Source organism: Siphateles boraxobius, unplaced genomic scaffold (genome assembly GCF_051911475.1).
Source record: "Siphateles boraxobius isolate OS27281-9 unplaced genomic scaffold, OSU_SipBor_1 130, whole genome shotgun sequence".
In the NCBI taxonomy this organism is placed as follows: Eukaryota; Metazoa; Chordata; class Actinopteri; order Cypriniformes; family Leuciscidae; genus Siphateles; species Siphateles boraxobius.
The window spans coordinates 10,871,554-10,887,663 of record NW_027508734.1 but is presented as its reverse complement, the minus strand read 5'-3'; the positions used below and the strand labels follow the sequence as shown (position 1 = coordinate 10,887,663).

Sequence of the window (16,110 nt, the reverse complement as noted above, 5' to 3'; positions counted from 1 at the left end):
GGGAGAGTGCACCACACAGCTGAGAGGAAACTAGTGCTTATACACTGGTGTCAGGCATGAGCCACTAGTTAATGCTGCCGTCTTAAAGCCACACCTGCTTGAGTTTAAACCGAGAGAGAGAGAGAGAGAGAGAGAGAGAGAGAGAGAGAGAGAGAGAGAGAGAGATCATGGACAAGTGTATTGAAATCCCTGCAGTCACCAGATGAGCACCATTCGCTGCGAGTGGGCTGCTGTCATACGTTTGCTGCTCTTCTATATTCCTGCCCTTTCCATGATACTGTGATTTTTCCTGCTGTGGATTTTCGGCGCTACTTCAGGAACAAATAGGACAAAATTGAATCGAGAGATAAATTGATTCACATCTGCTTTTGAAAAGGCGTCTTGGACTGGTCAACATACAGGTGGATTGCTTCTTTTTTTGAAGAAGAAGAAGAAGAAGAAGAAGACCAGAATAAGGCCATTCGGACTGTATTGGGGAATAAGGTTTTATCTGAAGGACGCTGGATGCAGTGTGTGGCTAGGTATATTGGACTGGTTGTGTGTCCTGGGGAAGATGCCTGCTATCCTGGTGGTCACTAACATGAAGTCTGGACTGCCGAAGCCGATCCACAGCGCCCTCCCCATTCCTCAGGTGCCCACCCGTGCTGTGTCCCCCCGGCCCTGCTTCACCAGCCCCCCGCACAGCAAAAACAACCAGCCCACTGACAGTGAGGAGGACACACAGGTGAGACTGATGTGTGTGTGTATTGGTGTGAGGCGTTGAGGGTCTTTTTTATGTACATATAAACTATATGTACATAAACTAACCCATACACACACACACACACACACACACACACACACACACACACACACACACACACACACACACACACACACACACACACACACACACAATGCAGAGAGAGTTACACACACAAGCTGTCATTTCTAATCTACAGTATTCGCACATGTAAGACATGCATAGTTCCTTCCATGCTCAACACACACACAAGCTATATAGTAATACAGTACCATGGTACTATGATATGTATTATAATTCATCTACAGTGATATTTGCATGCTACTTTTTGTAGTCATTTTTGTTACCATAAGTTTATTGTTATGATGACATACCACAAAAACATCATGCAGCACAACTGTTTTCAACATTGATAATTATAAGAACGGTTTCTTGAGCACCAAATTAGCATTTTAGAAAGATACAACTATATCACTATTTGCATAAATAGCAGAAGTTGCAATAGTCTTTTTTCCCTGTTGTGACATTTATTTTCTTGAACATTATTGTTATGATGCCATAACAAAAATGTTTTTTTGTTGTTGTTAATATTTCAGATTTAAAACAGGGTCAGTTACTGTGCTATTGCATAAAAGTTAGCATGCACCAATATTACATTTGTGCCTGATACGATTTTTATCAAATTATATCATTTGATCAAATTACGTCTATATTATTTTGTCTAAATCTTGAAATTTGCTGAAGGTGTTAAATTATTAGAGTTTGTACAAATTAGCTTTACGTGAGCGTTTGATGATGGCAATGGTAATCAAATGTAAACGAAATTATGTAAATGCACAATTAAATATTGCCCATTTTATATATGTATCTCCAATATTGATCGACACTGATCAATTGAAAACATCCACAGTAATATTGGTTAATGATACCAATGTAATGTATTGTGCATCCCCAGTGTCAGGCCGTCTTTGCCTTGTACGGCTATATGCAGATGCTCAAGATAGATCAGCAGGAAATCTATGTATATTTCTCTTACAAAATAATACTGTGGTTATACCATGGGTCAGTGATGGTAATACCATGGTACTTTGATACACACCATGACAGTGAACAATTACTATATTCTGTTACCATTTTATTGTAAGGTACTTCCAGAAACCGTGGTATTTCCATGATATATTTTATGGTAATACTATGGCACTTGTTTTGAAAAGGCTATTTGAAAAGTTTTTGCTTTAGCAGCCTGCTGGCGTTGAGCTAGTGTGTGTGTGTGTTTGTGTGTGTGTGTGTGTGTGTGTGTGTGTGTGTGTGTGTGTGTGTGTGTGTGTGTGTGTGTGTGTGTGTGTGTGTGTGTGTGTGTGTGTGTGTGTGTGTGTGTGTGTGTGTTTGTTCTCCAGTCAAATCTAAGCAAGCCAGAGTGGCTCGGTTTATTTTTGAGTTAGTGAGTCTGCTAGGCAACCCAGGAGACATCTCTCTCTCTCTCTCTCTCTCTCTCTCTCTCTCTCTCTCTCTCTCTCTCTCTCTCTCTCTCTCTCTCTCTCTCTCTCTCTCTCTCTCTCTCTCTCTCTCTCTCTCTCTCTCTCTCTCTCTCTCTCTCTCTCTCTCTCTCTCTCTCTCTCTCTCTCTCTCCCTGCAAACACGTTCAAATGCCATTTAAGGCTTTGTCAAACGAAAAGGAGTGTGTGTGTGTGTGTGTGTGTCTGATAGGAGGGTACAAATTGAACACAAACTGATCCGAAAGAACCCACGAACCATAGCTTAACCTTTGGATATGTGAACGTAAAAAAACAAAAACAAAGAACCTGCATAATTTTGAGTGTGTGTATGTGTGTTAAAGACACATAATCTGACTGTGGTTAATGTTATTATTCACTGCACACCATTGCACAATAATTTTGTTGACGATGCACATTCAAATCTGCAGCACTGGCTCATTGACAGGCTTTAGCAGAACCGAGTGTTATACTGAGAAACAGTAAATTTAGCCGTGTGTGTCGATCAGCTGCGCTGGCAGTCTGTGTTTAGAGATAGTAGATGATGCTTGTGTGAGTATAGATAGTACGTGTGTGAGAAACAGCCAACATAGTAGCTAAATTTGTACCTGTCCTGCTTTCTAGAGATGTTCTTTTGCTTTGGCATTCCAGGATGGAAGGAAGAAAGAAAGCGGTTCTTTTGAACTTTCTATCCTGAATCCTGAATAATAAAAATCACGGTTTCAGCAAAAAAATCTTACAACCGTTTTCAGAATTGATAATAATAAGGAAGGTTTCTTGAACACCAAATTAGCATATTAGAAAGATACAACTAGGCCTATATCACTTTTTGCATAAATATTGCATCAAGGATTAAAGTCTGCATGAAACAGTTGAAGTTGTGATAGTCTTTTTTCCCTGTTTTGGCGTTTATGTTTCTTGAACAAGAAAAAATGTAGGGCGGGACTGTATTTTGTCCATCAGGAATTTGATCGGATGGTTGTGGTTTGCTATTGGTCGATGTCGTGTGAGTGACAGGTTGCCCCGCCCTCATGCCGGTAAACACGTAATCAGAGAAGAGAAGAGAGAAGAGAAGAGATCAGAAGAGAAGAGAAGAGAAGAGAAGAGAAGAGAAGAGAAGAGAAGAGAAGAGAAGAGAAGTCTCTGTAAGAGGGAGGGGAAGCTATTTTAGTGAAAGATTATAAGGGCACATGGATTTAAAAAAAAATGCTTCATGGTGACTTTAAGATCAAGTCTAGTGTAAAATGTTAGTCAAAGTATATGAAGCTAATCCACTCTATTTTTTGAGTTCATACTGTATTAAAGGGATTATGCCGAGGGAAAGAATGGATGAAAGACAGTCAGGGCAGAAGGCAAACTCAATCCATGAGGAGATGATCTGTGATTGATGATGTAGTCAACAGTGCTCTCTAGTGCTCTAAATTTGTACTGCACTCTTCATCTCTCCATCTCTCTCTCTTTCTCTCCCTCTGTTTCATTCACATGTAAGTAATTGCCCATAATGATATCAGTGATTTAATTTATTATTATGAGCTTGATTTCACTGTTCTTTAAAACAAGTATACAGCCAAAAAAGAGGTCATGTCTGGTTTGTGGACATCATTGTACGCGTCAAATAAACACTGTAAGTGAGATTGTGTATATAAAATAAACACACAAAAACACTGCATATTTTCACCATTTGTGGCCATCTGGTAAAGAGATTAAAGATGTAAGAACTCTCATACATAAGCACCAATGTATGACATCTGAAGCATGTTATTAAACTTCACTGAATCTTGTCGCTGTCATCCATTTAATGAACTACACTCTTTTTCAAATTGGTAGATATCACAATCATGATTAGAAGCTAATTTACTTGCAATATGCACAGTATTATTAATAACATGTGAAATATTATTTCAATTTAAAATGAATATATTCAAATCTATTTGATTATATTTTAAAATGTGATTTAATCCTGTGAGGACAATGCTGACTTTTCAGCATCATTACTCCAGTCTTCAGTGTCACATGATCCTTCAGAAATCATTCTAATAGGCTGATTTGCTGCTCCCAAAAATTGTACACATTTCTTATTGATGAAAACAGTCGTTTTTGTAGAAAACATGAGGCATTTTTTTCAGGAAAAGAGGAGCTTTTGAATCGAACAAGTGCATATATCTGCATATATTACACTATAAATGTCTTTACTGTCACTTTTGATCACTTTAAAGCGTTAATATATTTATTTTTGTATGACTTTTATATAATACTCTTCTACTAATACAGCTCTGACACACCTTTGTAACGTTTACGCCTCATATTTATTTATGTAATATATTGTAGCATCATATTGAGCACCTTCTTTATTCTTCCGTCTTCATTTATTTTTCTCTCCAGTATCACACTTGCACACACTTGCCCTGCGACTGAAACCTGTGCCTTTGTGCTCCTGCTCATTGACTTTAATGCTCTTTGCCCTGGAGGCTCTGGCTTTGCCTGTTTCTCCACATTGATTTGCAGGTGATAGTGGTTTTAATTTGCTAATATAGTGGACTGGCTGTCTGCACTAGAGCACTGAATAAGATAAAGGATATTAACATAACAATAGAGCCATGCATTTGCACGGCATTCACCCGATGGTCACTTGAATTTATACATTCAGAAATATATCAGTCTTTATGCATTTCAGAGGATGCATTCTTTAAAACAGTCTCAGTCTCATCACGTCATGTTTTAAAGGCTAAAGTCATTCACTGTAGTTGAACAGAGAATAAAAACATTGTACAGTCTGCGATATATTTTCTTTTGTGTTTCATAAATGAAAGAAAATAAGATGGGTTTTGATCGATACAACCCATAGGGTTGAGTAAACAATGTTTTGGGTGAACTTTTTCCTTTAAGATCCTCCGGAATGTTATCCAGAATCATTATCTAGAAATATGCTCTTCCATTGCCATTGGTAAATGAATCTTTGTTCCGCCAGAGATTTCTATGATCATTAAATGTGACGACATCTGCTGTTCTCTTGGAAACGCTCCCGTGAGTGTTTGTGTAAGCGCTCGGTCAACTTCTATTTACAACGTGTTTTTGGAGCATTGAGCTTCGTAGCCAATCACAGACTTATCTGTTGAGCACTTGAACGCAGTGACCAATCAGATGTGTTTAAGTTAGTCAGAATCAACTCAACATCGCTCAAAAAAGTAGAGTTTTTGTCCAGCGCGAGTTCTGCACGCTCACACATTTTTATTATAACCAACAAAGTATAAACACAACGTCAACAGTAGATTCATTGCACGGCGTAGACAGCTTCATTGATTATAACGGGAGTGTTTTTCGCAGCTTTGTGTGAGTCGCGTTGAACTGAAGCGCTTGACAGCTTCAGCTTCAGTGATTATAACAGCAGCGATCTTTGCTTGCTTTCTGTATACAATGTATATTTTTACATTACACTTCACATTGCAAAGTTTCTGGGTTGACTACCGTATTTAAATGCACGATTGAATCCGATTGATTGTGATAGCCATAGCAGTGGATGATGGAACAAAACAATCAAATAATCTGTGCATCAAGTCTTGGAGTGTAAATGCAAAATAATAGACCTGTCACTTCTACTTTGTAATGTGTTACTTTGTTGTTCATTTTAATAACTTTTCAAATCAGTCACTCAGTGACTTTATTTACATATACATGTAGGCTACAATTACAGATTTTTTAAAATATAAAATAGTTCTAAGCACTTTGTTTTATGATCCGTCTTGACAGATAAGTTTTTATTTCATGAATAAATAGGACTAGTTAATATTACAAATGGCTTTTTGGCATTTGTTGTCAGTACTGGGTTCTCAGTTCACATGTGTAGGGTATTTTGATGACCGTGTTCGTCCGCCACCACCGAAACCCATTTTTGACCCTGGGAAAACCCTGTACGCAATAGCATGCTCTCCATTTTTTGAGTTTTTACTTAGTTTCCCTGTAACATATACACAGCCAGCATCCTAGCACTGTCAGAATATGCAGAGAGTCAGCTAAATCTGAATGCATTGAGAGCGCAAGACTTTCTGTCACCATCTGTTTCTACTACCGTAACACACCACTGTTCCCTAATGGCAGGAACGATACTAAGCAGATCTCTGTGTGAGAGTACTTTTAAACATTTTGGAAGCTTGTTTTTGGTGATGTGTGAACAGCAGGTGTCCTAAAGGCATGACAAACTGCCTGCGTTAGTGTGTGTGAGAGAGATAGTGCGCGCGAGAGCATCCTCTCAGGCCTCCTATCAGAAATTCAAAAGAAAAACTGCAACCCGTCCTGCTGGATAAAACTCAACAAACATCCAGTCTCAGTGGATCAAATGAAGCTTCTCCTTAAAGTGTCTTGCAAGAATTTGCATATGAAATAGATGATGTTGGATACAACGGACTGGCAGAGACTAAAATAGATTAAAGGAGAAGATGGTTTAGATGTGCGGATATCTGTGCATCTCAGTTTGAAGAGAAGATTTGAAAGCTTTTATTTAGATATTGGATTCCTCTGAGGACATTTACAGAACAAACATTGAAGATGTTCATAGTTTTGCAGAATTGCATGCAACCCAAAGGATTGTTTTACTGACATTCATTTATTTTTTCCTACTTTTTTTATGTGGCAACAAAAGCATCATCAGATTATTGTAAATATTGATTATGTTGTACATTTCATATATTTAATAACCTCAATTACATGCATGTTAGATATTTAATATATCTTGAAGTCACAATGAAATTATTTTTGCAACCCACTTAACTTTTTTATAATGTGATGCATTTCTGTCAAAAGTCTGACTTTTGCTGACAAATAAACATGAATGTCTCGGTTCAGGTAACAGAGAGAACGAGTAAACATTGTTCATTTACATATACTATGGACATTGTATACAAAGCAGGTTGAAAATCGACAAAGTTACACTTTGAAGAAAGAAATTGAGGTCAATTTTGATTTCATCTTGGCTTTAAATGTAATGTAAAGAATAACTAACTTCAGAGACATTTATTAGATGGTACGTTATGATTCTAGACTGAGTGTCTGTCTGTCTGTGATCTGCATATGTTTAGCTGTACTCCCTCCATCTGTCCTTGGACATGTCAATTAAGACATCTGTGGTCCTGAGTGTCTGTGTTCAAGTCTCTCGCTTTTGTCTTCTCTTTATGGTACTCCATCATAGAAACGCCACCGCGCCGAGAAACGTGTGGTTATGTGTCCGGATGCTGCTGGGTAATTTGAGCGCAGATCTGGCGTGACGTGGGCGATGTGAACAGTATAAAGGTCAACGTGCATTTGTGTACAGGTCGAGGTGAAAGGTCACAGCTGATGAAGCTTTGAGTGCTTGACCTCTGTCGGTTCATTTTGCCTGTTGAAAGCGCGAGATGTGATGTTTGCTGGGATATAGGTTATTGGTCACTGGCTTTGATTTTGACTGAAATTATTTAGATCCTTACTTTGAGCAGGTGGATTCTGGGTAGGATTAGTTTCCTTGCATTTAGGTTGCATTTACCCTTTTAGTTTTTAGTTTCTCTTGGTTCCCAGAAGAACCAGGTTGAGCATTCTGTCCTTGTCAGGTTTGCATCCTGTGACATCACATCCTGTTTTTGGTTCATTTAGATCTCTTTGGTCATGTTCAGAGGGCAACGCTCACACTTATATTAAAGAACCGCTCTAACAGAGCAATCGCAGCAAATTTCATTTTGGCCTGATTTTATTCGAGATGATGTCACACCAATAAGACTGACCCAAGCCGGTTTGAATATAGCTCAGATTGAATATAAGCCCATTGAACTGCCTTTGATTCAGATATCTTGGGTCAATGTTTTAATGATGGATGCTACAATAACATCACTGATAAACCAAATGCTTTTCTGGATAAACAATTATAAGCAAAAAATTCTTAATAACCAATTGGATTGAAGTACTATTTATGATGACTAAAATGATTTATAAATATTTTTTAAGCACATGTCCAAATATCTTAAGATCATCCTTGCCATGTATACAGTATAAAATACATAGTACATGCAATGAATAATTATTTGGAATTATGACTGTTACTGCTGGCTGTGTTGTGATTCATTTGACATGAAATGTAGCAAAAGAAGCTCATCAACATGCAGTGGAAACACTGCAGGAGGAACTTATTCTAGCAGCATGTTAACATCAGTTCTCATCATGAGTTCCTGATAAAACCCTCTTTCATTAGCCGGTTGGTAACTATGGCAACCACCCACAGATGTTACTGTGATGTTCTGCATGTAGGATGTCTAACATCACAGTTACATTTGTATCATTTTTTGTCTTAAATCTTGGCAAATGAGTACATTTTAGATAGATAGATAGATAAAATATTTTAAACATTTAATAAAGACATTTAATACATATATTAATATTTAAACCGTCTATTCAGATAATTATATAGGCCTAATATATTGCAAAATATTACTATTATACATATCAAATATGTTACCATAACAACAATTACAAAACATGTTAAAATACCACAATATTGTATTTAATATTCATATGTATTTGTATATTGTATATGTATATTTTATTTATTTATTTATTGTAATTAATATATTATGCAATTATATGAATAGATTGTATTTAAATATTAATATATGTATTACATATATTACCATAACCAAATATTACACATTAATCTTAATAATAATTCAAAGTTTCGAAGAAGCTTTAAGCATATCAATTTTTGTTTGCAGTTTTTTTCCCTCTACAATTTCGTATTTCCGTTGGTATTTTAAACAAACCTAGCATTACCATGGTATAGTTTGTAAGGAAGCAAAAGGAAATGCTAAAATTCTAGAATCATGACATCAGCAGTTGGACATTCCTTAAAAGTGTCTCCGGCCCCTCCACCACAGGCTCTATTCTCTTTCAGGAGACCCAGGGTGCCCCTGGATCCCTCGTGATTTTGTGTCATAGCCCCAGAAAGCCCATATGTCCCACCCACCCCCTAACAGCCTGGCAGTGGGGACCTATCCACCCCCTAACCTCCCGAAAAGCAGATGATGGGGGTCTCCCAAAACAAAGAGCGCTCTCCACGGGGTGAGGCCCCTGCATTGTCCACACATACTCGGATTTATTTTAGCATCCATTGGCAGAATGAATGGCGAGCGTAGCCTGTGATTCAAAGCTGTTGTTTTTTTAATGAGCTTGTTCACTATTGCCCGACACATGTAGCGTCCGCCACATATCACTCGCCACTACAGCAGCACAATAAATCTGGTGAAATCTTCAATGTGTTTTCCTCAGACTTTGATTGAGTTGTAAAGAGGCAATTAGCTTTAGATGAGCCTGATTTAGGGAGAAAACGGTTATATCCGTCATTTGAGATGCGACACAACTGTTGGGGGATTGATATACAGTAATGTTTTTCCATAAAAAAATACATCCTAAAATCCAGTGAGAAACTAAAATGCTATGTTTAAAATATTGTCATGTTTGTTCATTCAAATAAAGCTCTATATATATATATATATATATATATATATATATATATATATATATATATATATTAGGGCTGGGAAAAGATTAATCGCGATTAATCGCATCCAAAATAAAAGTTTGTTGTTACATAATATATGTGTGTGCAGTGTGTATAATCATTTTGTATATATATATATATATATACACACACATGCATGTATACATATAAGAAATTTTTTTTATTTATATATAAAATATTTATATTTATATATAAAATATTTATATTTATATATAATATAAATTATAAATAAATATATACAGTATATACATGCAAATATTTCTTACATATATACATGCATGTGTGTGTATTTATATATATACAAAATAATTATACACAGTGCACACACATAAATTATGTAAACAAAAACCTTTATTTTGGATGCCCTTTTCCCAGCCCTGATATATATTATATTAAAAAACTGAAATATAAAAAAAAAAAAATGCTGCTTGTCAACTAAGTTGAAATACTTACTAAACTTAACTAAAATTGATAAATAAATAAATGATTAAAAATATTAGAAAAAAACTAGTAAAAATGACAAAATCACATAACAATGACCAAATGTCAAATTAAATTCAAATTAAAACTGAAGATATAAACAAAGAAGCGTGTTCAAAATATAATTATGGTATAAATAATACTATACACTAAATGGTTTTAGTTTTAGTTGTATTTAGTTTAATTACATAGCTCTGTTAAAATAAATTCTTTCATACATAATTAAAATAATAAAATAGATTAAAATTTAATAAATTAAAATATATTTTTATTTTTATTTTATTTTTATCCAATGTAATTGTTTTGTTAGTAACTATAGTCTAGTTTTTTCGCCAACTTTATTTATATTGACTTTAATGACTTAATTGAACTCTATATTAAGTACAGCTTGCTGCATCGCGAACTTTAGTTTCACTGTAGCTTTGCCAACACTGCTAAAATCTCTTCAAGCTCTAGTAAATCCGCTCTGTCACAGTTTCAAAACATCTGCTGGAGTAAGAAGCCCTGTGTGTGTTGTGTATATTAAGAACATGCTTGGTTGGGTTCTTTAGTGTGGGAATGAGGGCAGAAACTTGGGCGATCCCCAGAAACTGAAACTTGGCTTGTAATTTGTGGTTTGGCATGAGTTTTGGCGAGAGCTTGAACATGGGGAACACCTCGTGTCTCCACACCAGCAGTCTACCACACACTCCACCACCACAACTGTGGAAAAGAGGTTCTGACCTCTGTGTTTTCAGACCCTCGGGGTCTACAGAATACACAAATGCTGTGCAACAGCAGACAGATCTGAAGTGTGGATCAACATTAGAGAGATCAGCCCTTTCCCATTGGACTAATTCATCATCTTGTCACAATTTCCTATTCATGTGATGAATAACTGTCCGTTACTTCACTCTGTTTGCACACTAGATGTCTGGTGACAGTTTGTTCAATGAAACTCGCTCACCTTTTTACAATCACCCTGTAAATGACAGACTTTTAAATATTCAATGCAGTGTATTTACAAAAATAGTGTGTGAGGAAATCTAGATCATATGTTTAGTTCTTTTAACTGTATACAGTATATAGTTATAGAGGAACTTGTATTCTTATGTGTTTGTTAAATGTATTGAAATTTAGATTATTTAATTTCTGCTTAGCACATTTCACCTTAAGCTGAACCAATTCGCATACTCATATGAAAAGTGCTTGTAAGAATGAAGCAACACCAGTAAACCCAACACTATTTTATTCACGTAATACAGAGAAAATATCATAAAGGAATCCCCCCCCCCCCGTGGAACGCAAAAGATATTGATGCAATGAGTGTTGTTTTGGATTTTGATATTGGACATTGACTTTCATTGTATGGACGATGCATAGACATTTTTCAAAATATGGAACCAAATGATATTCATGATGTTCGGTTCTTTTAACAGTTTTAGAAAGTTTGCATTTTGCCAATGCTGACTGACACAATTATACAAAGACATACTTCATAGACACTTACATAAAAAGCACATCTTGTGTTTTTTGATTGTGTATAAATTACTCTTTTGAACCAATTCTTTTTAATGATTTTTAATGAAAAAGACAACTCAGAATGACAGCGGACAAATGACGTGTTGTTTAGTTTAGTTTAGTTGAAAATTAGAAACATTAAATTGAGAACAGAAAACTGTTACTGTGTGTGTGTGTGTATATATATATATATATATATATATATATATATATATCACATTTTACAATTCCCATCTTTAAAGTCACCTTGAAGTCAAAATAGACAATTCTTGTTTTTTATGAATAACTGTTTAGGGGCGGGACAACCTGTCACTCACATGAGATTGACCAATAGCAAACCACAATCATCCAATCAATTCCTGTCAGACCAAAATCAAGTCCCGCCTTACATTTTTTCTTGTTCGAAAAGCCTTTTCACTCGTATTTATATCACAATACGGAAGAAAAGGCTATCGCAATTCGCAACTTCTGTTTAATTATTGATGACATATTGCAGAAGATTCTTTGAGCTAAAGATTATATCAGAAAAGTAAAGTGTTTAGGTGATGCAGTTGAGTTCACTTGTTGATGATGGAGGGAGAGGGTGTAATGGAGGGGTGTTGTGGGGGAGGTAAAGAGGGATTCCCTCATCCACTGCTGACGGAGAACTGCCTATCCAGCTGGTGTCTCCTCCCCACCCCCTTCAGCTGGTGTGTGTGTGTGTGTGTGTGTGTGTTTCAGACCGGAGGCAGCTGCCCCTAGCGTGGCACAACACTAGCGGTGAGAGCTCTGTCTGCTTTACTTTCTCTTTCTCTCAATCTCTGGCACCACCATCCACTCCATCACTCTTCTCAAACTCTTCCTCAAACCTGCTTCCTTTAGCGTGGATCTTTCATTCTCCTCCTCCTCTAAAGCTCTCTCTCTCTGTGGATGGTTGTGATGGATTGTAAATGGGATCCGTGCGTCTGGACGGCCGGCAGGTGAAGTGAGGAAGAGAAAGGGTAGAGGAGGATGAGTGTGACACTGTTGCGCAGGGATCAAAACAATCACAGCATGAAACTGGTAAAATACTTCCTTTGGTTGTGGGCTTCAGTAGCTGTTGGGTAGATTGATTGATTTGTTTTTTATTCAAGTTTTGATCCAAAATGTATTAATCATTAGTTGCATCAGAAAACCATTGATTATTTTTGTTTATAACTTTATATGAATGTATAAAATTTAAAAAGAGCAATATATAAATGGTAATAATAATGGTAAATGATACAATGCAAATGTTAAAAGTTTAGTAAACTGTCATCTGCACTTGATAGACTACTTTTAACAATATTTCTTACACTATTTGTGTTTATTTTATTACTATTTTATGCAATATTTTACTAAAACATTTTAAATTGTTTATGTTGTTTAGATTGTTTCTTTCAATCTGACCCTTTGCAAACCGTGCATTTTCTAAGCAAACGTTGCGCTTGTGTTGAAAAAACGCTTTGCCATTTTTTGCATATTTTGCATATTTCCAGTGACTTAATATACTTGCTGTAGGTCTAAAAATTCTTAGCTTCTGGACATATTATGTATGTCTCACCTGATCGAACCAGGTTTTTTGATGTTCAACCATGTCTTTAATGCATTTCAACTTATTTGGGATTCATTTATATTCGCGTACGTTGTGCTAGAAAGCTCTTGTTTGCTGTTGCATATAATGTTTTCTAGAAAACCTATACTGCAAGGTTTCACTTATTTTTAATTTAAGACCAGCTCAGAATCACGCTAATGCAGAAGTCTCTTGTTTGTAATTGGTTATATTTTTATTTGCTACGATACAGTGATTACATTAGACTTTCTGACAGGTTATAATAAAGCAACAGTTCAGCTTATGAAGAATTCAATTTTATTTCTGAAAACACCTTTTATATTTTTTCTTTTTGCCCCCCTGCACACCCAACACAGTCTTTTCTCTGGCTTGTGTCCTGTTCTTATCCTCTGCACGTCAAAGCCACAAAGGCAGGCCGCTTATTGCTTGTCTGGAGATGAGGTGATAAGGGGAGCTGTTTAATTATGTATTACATGTGGAGCCCAGCACAAGTGGCAGTGCACTGAATATGTTTAAGGTCGGATGTGTGCATGAGAGAAGGAAGGGAGGAGATGGAGGCTGAACGTGTCAGCGTGACCCGATAAAATCAGCAGTGAATATTGCAGTGACACCACGAATGAAAGAATCGAAGCACCTCGCATTCGTTCGTTCACTTCATCATTGGACGTTTAAATATCCTGGTCTGTGAGGCTTTTCAAACCCAAAGGAGAGTGAGATGCACATCTCGTCTACGTTTATTTAGTGATGTCCAATCTAATCCAGACTTCATTTCATATACCCTGCGGTATGGTCCATTTGTGCAAATTAAATTGACCACATCCAAGGACTTTTACTTCAGTTATTTTACCGCTTTATTGTTTATTGATTTTTAAAACGTTATGAACTGTTATGCGAATTGCAATATGGGAGATTTTTAAAAAGAGCATCTTATTTACTATGGAGGGTCATCAAACATTGACCTCAGAGGGCAGAGATTCCTAAATCAACTCTGTTTCCTTTCACTTTTTTGGTCGCTTGCTCATTTTAACAGTATTTTTATTTCAGCGTTTATTGTTTACATGTACGAATTTGCCAGATGCAAATTGTGTTGTATGTATTTTCCCAGGGAATTAAACCCATGACCTTGGGTCAATGTCAAACATATGCCTTTTTAAGTTACTGTTTGAGAGTGAACAGGAAGGACACTAAACAAAATAGTACTGTGGTATTACAATATTTTTTACATGATAATCCATGGTAATTCCATCGGTTTTGGGACATATGCCTTGGTGCTTTCATGTTTTTAGACATGCTATGCTAGTACCATTGTATTCTGGAGTACTATTGTATGTAAATACCATGGTTCAAGAATTTTACTACGATAGTAGTGCCATTTGATAGCATAACTTTACCATGGTACCACCACAGCATTTTTTTAGTATAATGATACAATGATGAAATCTTTTGGTAATACTATGGTACTTTCTTATATACCATACTAAAATTCATGTACCATGGTATTTATATTATTTAATTCATAGTACATCCAATAATAGCATAGTAGTTCTATGGTACTTGTCACCAAGCCCCCAAGAATTATTCTAATTTTACAATTGAATGATTTGATTAATTATTAGTTTTTCATCATCTCACAAACCCCATGAAGTTCTCTTACAAGCCTCAGTTTGGAAAGCCCTGTTGTAAGAGAACTGGATCAGGACATAATGTAGTCTGGATTTGAACCTTCATTTCCCACATTAGAACCACAGACTATTTGGAGCACATGGTAACTGCTGAACACACTGGTATAATAGAGATTTTAGAATGTATGAAGACGTTATAGTACTCTGAGAGGTTATATTACACTGTGTTTAGGGTTGAAGCAGAAGTCTACAAATGTTATTCTTCATATTTCAGCAGAGCAGGAGGGTTAGATCACGTATTCATACAGCACAGGCTGAGCAGACAGCTGTCTGGTGAAGGTGAGAGTAGTTAATGGTGTTTAGTGTCCTGCTGAGAAGACAGACCCACATCACCCCGTCTGTTGGAGCTGACGGCCTGGATGAGTCTCGTGGCCCCGTCCCTGCAGATGGCAGATTGTGTGAATATGTTGAAACTAAAAGGGAACTGTTTATTTTGAGAACCACAGCTCGAGTGTCAAGTGGTGCGTTCTTGTTTTTGCGCAGACTTTCGGAGGCTTCATTGGAGAAACGTGTCGAGTTCTTCATCTTGAAAGCAGCACTTGTGCGAACGCTGAAACGTTTCCTGCTTTCTGTTTGGTCTGAATGTGGCTCTTAATCCTGGCTGAATCCCAGAGGTGGCGTTTGGCGGCGCTCACATCAATCTAGTTCTCGCGCTTTCATGTCGAAACCACAGACATCTCAGCAGTCAAGAGCTGCTCTTGGAGCTTGTCATGTTAGCACAAGGCCAAAGCCACTTGAAGTGCTTGTGGTGCTCAGAAAGCCACTCGCGCAACACATCTGTGGACTCTACTTGAGTTTCTAATTTTAACTTTATTTATTTTTTTATTTTAAAACTTTATTCACAAAATACGCTGATATTAATTATATATATATAATAATCAATTAATATCAGCATATTTTGTGAATACAATTAATAATCTAATTAAAATATGATGAATAATGATGTCAAATTATAAGAGAAAAGTTGGAAAAAAATTTAGTTAAAATTAGAAACTAAAATTAATATAATTATTATTATAATTAATATATTAAAGGGATAGTTCATCCAAAAATGAAAATTCTGTCAGTATTTACTCACCCTCATGTTGTTCCAACCCCGTAAGACCTTC

The 16,110-nt window shown here is 36.4% G+C and overlaps 1 protein-coding gene across 7 annotated transcripts in view; it reads left to right on the top strand.

The window, feature by feature from the left end:
* nav2a (neuron navigator 2a) overlaps window positions 1–16,110 on the top strand; it is a 238,027-nt gene that overhangs the window by 134,461 nt on the left and 87,456 nt on the right. For 3 of the 7 annotated variants that reach the window (XM_077227972.1, XM_077227973.1, XM_077227971.1), the window contains exon 1: window positions 445–724. The exons of the other annotated variants lie outside the window; for them this stretch is intronic. In XM_077227972.1, the coding sequence (XP_077084087.1) occupies window positions 554–724 (171 nt within the window). In that variant the 5' untranslated portion in view covers window positions 445–553. Of the gene's footprint in view, window positions 1–444; window positions 725–16,110 lie in introns of those variants that run through there. 7 annotated transcript variants of the gene reach the window in all.